The sequence below is a fragment of the Lithobates pipiens genome, unplaced genomic scaffold (assembly GCF_037356315.1).
Source record: "Lithobates pipiens isolate NorthernLeopardFrog02 unplaced genomic scaffold, aLitPip1_a1.2 Scaffold_13, whole genome shotgun sequence".
Taxonomy (NCBI): domain Eukaryota; kingdom Metazoa; phylum Chordata; class Amphibia; order Anura; family Ranidae; genus Lithobates; species Lithobates pipiens.
The window spans coordinates 541,458,092-541,466,378 of NW_027507718.1; the positions used below are offsets into that span (position 1 = coordinate 541,458,092).

At 42.7% G+C, this 8,287-nt stretch overlaps 1 protein-coding gene across 1 annotated transcript; it reads left to right on the forward strand.

Annotated features, from left to right (window-relative positions):
* The first annotated feature begins 1,797 nt into the window (after positions 1-1,797).
* Positions 1,798-8,068, forward strand: LOC143975780 (chymotrypsinogen A-like). The gene is made up of 7 exons (XM_077478308.1): positions 1,798-1,946; positions 3,784-3,887; positions 5,094-5,173; positions 5,737-5,815; positions 6,012-6,192; positions 7,064-7,197; positions 7,858-8,068. The coding sequence occupies exons 1-7, from the start codon at positions 1,895-1,897 to the stop codon at positions 8,017-8,019; spliced, it is 792 nt and encodes a 263-aa protein (XP_077334434.1). The 5' UTR covers positions 1,798-1,894; the 3' UTR covers positions 8,020-8,068.
* Positions 8,069-8,287: the final 219 nt, after the last annotated feature.

Here is an 8,287-nt window from a genome sequence, read left to right on the forward strand (position 1 = left end):
TTGTGCGTCGGAATTGTCTACACGTGCTCAGAATTTACGACAATGAATTTTGTTGTCGGAAAGTTTGAGATCCAGCTCTCAAACATCTGTTGTTGGAAATTCCGACCGCAAATGGCCAATGGAGCCTACACACGGTCGGAATTTCCGATCGGTCAGGAATTCCGATCGTGTGTACGCGGCATAAGTGTTCCCTTCACTGGAACTAAGGGGTCAAGCCCAACCCCTGAAAAACAGCCCCCCACACCATAATCCCCCCTCCACCAAATGAATTGGACCAGTGCACAAAGCAAGGTCCATAAAGCCATGGATGAGCGAGTTTGAGGTGGAGAAACTTGACTGGCCTCCACAGAGTTCTGACCTCAACCCGATAGAACACCTTTGGGATGAATTAGAGTGGAGACTGCGAACCAGCCCTTCTCTTAGAGCCCCCCTGCCCCAAAGCATCACCCCCATGTTAAGGGCATGTGGCCTGGTATAGTTTAGAAGTGGAGGGGGCACTCACCCCCCCCCCCCTTTCCTGGCCTGCCAGGCTGCATGCTTGGATAAGGGTCTTGTATGGCTTTTGGGGGGACCCCACGTAATTTGATGAAAAAAATTGACGTGAGGTTCCCCTGTAAAATCCATATCAGACCCAATATATGATATGGATTGTGGGGGGCCCCCACACCATTTTTTTTCACTGTTTTCAGTTGTCAACAATGTTTTTTTTTTTTTCATTCAGCTGTCATCGGGAAGTTCGTTGACAGCTGATGACTCACCCGTTGTTAAAGCAGTGGTCCACCCTAAAGTGGACTATCCGCTCATTGGAATCCTCCCCCCCTCCGGCGCCACAATTGGCAACTTTCAGGGGGGAGGGGGGTGCAGGTACCTGTACAATACAGGTATCTGCACCCACTTCCCGGATAGCTCTCTGCGGAAAGGGGAGTAGATTACGCCCCTTTCCGAAAGTCCCCCGCTGCCTGCTGGGAAACACACAGATCCCAGAGGCAGCGGGGTCCATCCTCTTTGTGCAGTGGGATTCGCGCATGCGCAGTAGGGAACCGGAAAATTAAGCCGAAAGGCTCCACTTCCTGATTCCCATACCCAAGATGGCGGCGGCAGCACCCGAGAGACAATCGAGAGATCGGCTTCGGGTGCCGACATCGCGGGCACGCTGGACAGGTAAGTGCCACTATTTTAAAAGTCAGCAGCTGCAGTATTTGTAGCTGCTGGCTTTTAAAAAAAACAAAAACGCGGAGTCCCGGCCCACTCCCGGCGGACTCCCGCTTTAAGGACGTGACGGCTGGCTTCCTGGCAGCACTCTTAACAACCAGCTATTCACTGTGCCCTGATTGGGAAAAGCTTTGCCCAATCAGGGCTTAGAATGCACTAAGCAGCAAACATCCCGCCGAGTACCCTGCAAATTTAGGGTGTTTGCCAAACGGGTGAACAGGCGATGTTCGGCCCGATCTTTTGCTGGTCCTAAACCATTCACCCAACTCTAGTCTTGAATTCATAACACTTCATAAACCACAGTTCCAGAAAGGAGGTTCTTATTTTTATTTTTTTTGTAATCTAAAATATACATTTTGTAATTCCCTTTTAAAACTTCTGTTTTTTCTTTTTTGGTAATGTAAAGGGAAATGACCTATCAATATGTTGAATTTATAATTTCACATAACATTAAATAACTATTCCGTGGGAGCCTTGCCAAATGGTGGCTCCTCTGACACACCTGTTACTTTACATCTCAAGGCCAAAGTAAGAAAAAATAGTATATAGTTTGATCAAGGTGACCTGATGTAAGGAGCTAAAATTGTCCTTATCTCAGACAAGCTTTCACCTGATTGGTGGATTGGGTGTATATAAGCCAGACAATCCTGTCCATACTTTGTCGAACTTGATTCGTAGCAAAATGGCAATGCTGTGGTTCCTTTCCTGCCTAGCTCTCCTTAGTGGAGCTTATGGTGAGTACTGACATTCCTCCTGTATATTTGTCTTGTGTTGTAGGCTTTTTTTATTTCAAAAGAGGGTAGTGATGGCAGAAATATACCAAGTGACATGACCAGTCCAAATAGACCAGCTCCATCAAGTCTGTTCTTTCTGTTTAGATTTTTAAATGATATTTTTTTACACATTTTGTATAGATCTAATTTGTCCCAAGCATAGTTAGTCTAAGCCCTTGTACACACGGTTGGAGAATCTGTCGGAATGTGTCCTATCGGACCGTGTCCTCAGATAATCCGACTGTGTGTGGTATGCATCGGACTTATTCCGTCCGAATCTCCGTCCGACCCAATTTTCCAACATGTTGGAAATATTTCCCGACCAACTGGGCCGGACGGACCTAATCCGATCATGTGTAGAGCATTTTGATCGGACCAAGTGCCACGCATGCTCAGATCAAATTCCTACATCAAAGCTATTGGCTACTAGCCTGAATGTAGTCCCATCGTAACGAAATTACGTCATCACGTTCTGAAAGATCGGATTTTTCGCCAACTTGGCCCGACCGTGTGTATGCAACAGTTTTCGGACACAATCCGTCGGACTAAATCCAACGGGCAAAATCCGACGGATTTGGTTGCCAAAATCTCCGACCGTGTGTACGTGGGCTCAAACTTTCTTCCTGTTAGTTTGAGGTCATGTCCCCGTGTCCAGGATATTAGCCTCTTATTAAACCTCCCCAATTTTATGCAAACACTTCATACATTTTAAGGTTCCAATCAAGACCATATTTTCCCTTCCTTCCCCCAGACTGTACTTATTAAGTTCCTGAAGTCTCCCCTGATATGTTTCATCCCTCAGACCCTCCACCATTTATGTCACCAAGAACCAAAAACAAAGACTATAATGAAGCAAAGTTCATAAAACTTAATGGAAGCCAACCGAAGACCATCAACTTTATCTCTGTATCACGTTAAAGAATTTAAACCTAATACAAGATAATGGTTTATCCCATTTTGCATGATATATATTATAAAAATAAAACAGTTTAAGAAGTTTTTTACAACCAAATTTTTTTTTTCCTTTTTGGATATAGTAGGAAAGGATCAAAATACTTATGTCCCTATTGGGGATATTCTCTCTTTCCATGGACACCAAGACATATAGAGATAGGAGACCCACCAGTTGTCACCAAAACAAAGGGGCGAGGGTAAACCTTCCAAAGGGGACCCCTTCTCCGATGACAGCTTTCTAAAAGGGAAATTCTTCTTGCTTTGTAGGGATTTCACTTCCTGTTGAATTTCTAGAGCCCAAAGCCTAGATAAATCTCCCCAATGGGACATGGGAAGCAAACAATAGACTGTCAGGGGGGTTCATTTTTTAAGTTCCTGAAGTCTCCCCTGATATGTTTCATCCCTCAGACCCTCCACCATTTATGTCACCAAGAATCAAAAACATAGACTATAGCAAAGCAAAGTTCATAAAACTTAATGGAAGCCAACCGGAGACCATCAACTTTATCTCTGTATCACATTAAAGAATTTAAACCTAATACAAGATAATGGTTTATCCCATTTTGCATGATATATATTATAAAAATAAAACATTTTAAGAATTTTTTTACAGCCAATAGACTGTCAGGGGGGTTCATTTTTTTACTTTATATGAAATTAAAGAAACTATGGAATTTCTAAAATTATTGGGCGCCTCTATTTTCTGTAGGGTTTCGGAGCTAAAAGTAAATAAAAAAAAAGTTAAAATCCAAATTAATAACATCATCCATAAATATAAATATATTGGAATATGACATTGTGTCAGTATAAATTGGCTAACAGTTAATATTTATGTTTTCCCCAGGCTGCGGTGTTCCCGCAATCAAGCCCATTATTTCTGGCTATGCCAGGATTGTGAATGGTGAGAATGCCGTTTCTGGATCTTGGCCCTGGCAGGTGTCTCTGCAGGTAGGACTAAAAAATGTCTTCCTTGTTACTCTTTGTCCAACAGCTTCTATTATAGAAAAAAATAGAGATTTCAGAAAGTCACATACTATTGTGACATACATCATTTTCACATTTTTACAGTCTGAGCCTTTCCCAGATACAACAGTCCATTTTACAGCATTTATTTTTAGTGTTCCCAGGTTTAATGTCCTGTCCCTACATAATACTGACCTGGCAAATATGCTGAAGGACAACTCTGACATTGTGCATTGCCTACAATGAACTTTAGACTTCCTTCAGACTTATGCCAAAGGTGATTTTTAATGCGGTGATAAGATGGACCTAACGGGTGCCCATTACGGCACCTTATAAAACACACAGTTGCATGCAGATATTCTACTACAAGCAAAGTATAGTACATCCAAGCAGAGAGCAGTGACTTGTGCACATACCCGTTTCAACATTATGTAGGCCTGTTAAATGTACTGCCCTGCTTATATTTAAAACAAGGCTTACTGATGGTTTTTAATGCAATTATTAGATGCTGGTGGGACTGGTGGGAGCCCATTACTGCACCCTTTAAAACACACTCAAACTGCTGCATGCAGGAATTCTTGCACAAGCACAGCATACTGTATCCAAATACAGAGCAATTACCTATACCAGTTTTCCACCTTCTGCCTGTTATGTGTAGGCGTCGTAAATATTCTAGGTGTGGTAAATGTTTAAATAGGCCTTCCTGATGGTTAATATGAAGGCGAAGAATACCATAGCGGCTTATAATTACCCACAGACACATTTTAACTAATAAAAAGAAGTCCAGCAATTTTTAGAAGGTGGTACATCGGACTTGTGCCATTACCTATAGTGCTCACACTTTCAACATGCAGCTATGTTACATCATGTTTTGGTCTTCAAGTCTAAAAGAAGCCATACAAACAGGGAAAACTGAAGCTAAGCTTCCCAAAGGAGCTTAAAACTGCACACAAATCCTATTAGTTATGCAAGACCTTGTCGAACCTCCTATAGCCAACCCAGGCCTGTGACATAATATATGCAATATGTCATATATTACATATTATATCATACCCTGAATATGTTTCTTTATTGTAAGCCTAAAATAATTCCAAAATAGCATTCATGTAATGTATATAGGAAAGAGAAGTTCAATAGAGGGAAATAATCTGTATATAAAGCAATGATCTGATGATTTTTCTTACTCTACAGACCAGCTCTAGATCCCACTTCTGTGGTGGTTCTCTGATCAACAATCTCTGGGTTGTCACTGCTGCCCACTGCGGAGTCACGTGAGTCTTATATGATAATATTCCACTGCAAAGTCAGCGTTCACTGCAATGCTTCACTGGTAACCTGTCCATCCAGAGCCTCTGATTTATAGACCAGATGCGTCCTAAATATAAAACAATTTATCTAATTGTCCATCCAGAGCTTCTGGTTTAGAGACCAGATACATCCTAAATATAGAGCCATTTATCCAACTGCCCACCAAGAGCCTCTGGTTTATAGACTGGATACATCCTACATATAGAACCAGTTATCCAACTGTCCATCCGGGGACTCTGGTTTATAGACCAGATACATCCTAAATATAGAGCCAATTTTTTCCAACTGTCCACGAGAGCCTCTGGTTTATAGACCGGATACATCCTAAATATAGATCCAACTGTTCATCCAGAGCCTCTGGTTTATAGACCAGATTTGCACTCTTATTGATTTTCAGTTATAAATATAGAAAGTGTTGGGAAACGTTCTGGTCTGTGAAAAATTCTGAGATTAAATATCAGAGGTGACATCTGAAATATCAAACCAGCCTTATGGCAACTAATGACCATTTTTCTCTTCCATCCAGAACTGCCCACACCGTGGTCCTGGGTGCATATGACCGATCCCTATCGACTGAGGCCACCCAGAGAATTGCTGTCGGCAGAGTAAGTGTTTTTTTTTTCAATATAGAGAGATAATCAGCCATAGACAGAAACTTCTCTGTTTGTCTTTTTCCATAAAGTTAGACAGTCAATCATCTACTCTATTGGATAAAATTGAAAAGCTACAGGTTCTTTGTATGAAGACTGGTTGGATTCACCTACATTTCCAGGAATTTCATTGTAACATAACTTTTCTCAGGCCTTCAGACACCCCAATTACAACTCCCAGTCCATCATCAATGACATCACCCTGATCAAGTTGGCCACTCCCGCCACCTACACCAGCCGCATTTCCCCCGTGTGTCTTGCTGCCACCGTCGATGTCTTCAATGGAGGAGAAAGATGTGTCACCACCGGATGGGGATACACCAGTGCTGCCGGTAAGGGAATTAGATATTCTGCCAAAAAAAACATAACGCATTTGTGCATTTGAGATGAAAATATGTTGTACACTGAACCCCAAATTTCTCCCAAAAAAACAAAGATGAGATATTAAAGTGTATGTAAAGCTAAATAACTACACTATTTGTTTCCTTTAGTAGACATTTTTATTTATTTTTATATAGAAGCCACCCATGCACTTTAAATACCTGGTGATCGTGCCAATCTTCTACTGATTCAAGGGCTTCCTGTTCCGTACTGACCATGTTAAACATGGCACTGTATACCTGTAGTTCAGTAGTTAGCCTTGTGACATCACAGAATGACACGCCCCCTGCCCAGCCCGGCTCAGACTTGATTGGCAGTGGTAGAAGTCATGCTGTCAAATCAGCTGCAATTTGTGCGTGAGCAGGGGAGTGGACGATCAGTAGCCAATCACAGCCTATTCAAGTCAATGGGTGGATCTTTCAGCGGTAATCCCAACCCACCCAGCAGAAGGACTCTGGGAAGGAAGCTTTGTGGTCACATGACCACTGTATAATATCTTTCATTTCAGGCTTTTGTTTTTGTTTTCGGCCCATTGTTAGGACATTTTACATAATGTGGAGTGTCTATTATGTGATGGCTTGCTAGTGTATTGTAGACTTCGCACTTTTGGACCTTTTTGTATATGAATAAGCCCAGTAACGATATTATTGTGCTCCTCTACAGTGCAATGAAGGAATAAGGCCGAGTCATCATAAACGTTAGATGGGATTTTGTTGGGAAGTTGTTGGGGACTCAAAGTGCCACATACTGTAGAACCTCTGTGATGATAATGTTGCTGCACATTTTTCATATTTTTTCCATTCTCCCTTTTCTCCCTTTCAGTTCAAATCACCCCATCCAGGCTTCAGCAGGCATCTCTCCCTCTCCTGACCACCGCCAGCTGCCAGACCTACTGGGGATCCAACATCAGGGACACCATGATCTGCGCCGGTGCCTCCGGTGTCTCCTCCTGCATGGTACGATGACTTTTCCTACTAGCTACCGTTGCTCGGCTAGGGAACCAGAATCCATGGCTAAGGGAACTCAGGCCCATTGGGTTCGGCTCCTCGAAGGATCGGGCTCGTGTTTCTACAAACCAGTATACATTATTGCTAAAGGAAACCGGCCAGAGACGCTAATGAGAATCTAGAGAATCTATTTCCATCTAAGGACCTAGCACAGGACTATTGAGTGATGGGGGTGGAGCTTAGCTCTGTAGGGTTGGACATAGATCGGTGCCTTATGTATATATAGAATTCAGGATCCAGAGACTCTCCCGGCACAGAAAAACTCCATTTAGGAACTTCTTGCTCTATAGAAATGTAGTGTTATAACAAATTTACAAAGTTAGATCAGGATAAATTTCTGTTACTCTTCATGTAGCAAAGCCTAGAACATCCTTTGAACGTTTGAGGTCTCCAGCTTGAAGCATCACCCTTTTTTCTGCTTCCATATATGATCCCAGTCCTGGTAGTCACTGGTGGCTGGTTTAATCATTAATTCTGAGGCATAGCTGTAAGTAGATGAATATTCTTCATGGGTGGACATATACAGTAGAGGGCGCACAGCTCAGACCAACAAAACAATGTTCATTGTGTGAGGAGTTCTCTGATGACGTCTCTTCTTTTCTTCTTCAGGGTGACTCTGGTGGACCTCTTGTGTGCCAGAGGAACGGAGCCTGGACCCTGGCCGGTATTGTGTCCTGGGGCAGCTCCTCCTGCTCTACATCCACCCCAGCTGTCTACGCCCGCGTCACCGCCCTCAGATCCTGGGTGGACCAGACTCTTGCAGCTAACTAAATACCATCCAATCCTTTTATGATACTCAATAAAATTACATTGTAATCAATATTTTGTTGTGGATTTGCCTAGATGTGTTCACAAAGTAGACAAATAAATATATACTCTATATTAACAAAAGTATTGGGACGCCTGCCATTGCACACACATGAACCTTAATGGCATCCCAGTCTTAGTCCGTAGGGTTCAATATTGAGTTGGCCCACCCTTTGCAGCTATAACAGCTCACGCAGTTGCTGCAGATTTGTCGGCTACACATCCATGATGC

What these genes read in the sequence shown, in the direction of transcription:
- LOC143975780 (XM_077478308.1), top strand. Translation starts at nt 1,895, where the DNA reads ATGGCAATGCTGTGGTTCCTTTCCTGCCTAGCTCTCCTTAGTGGAGCT. An exon ending in TCTCCTTAGTGGAGCTTATG is followed by an intron (nt 1,947 to 3,783) that starts GTGAGTACTGAC and finishes TGTTTTCCCCAG; the next exon opens with GCTGCGGTGTTCCCGCAATC. An exon ending in AGAGAATTGCTGTCGGCAGA is followed by an intron (nt 5,816 to 6,011) that starts GTAAGTGTTTTT and finishes AACTTTTCTCAG; the next exon opens with GCCTTCAGACACCCCAATTA.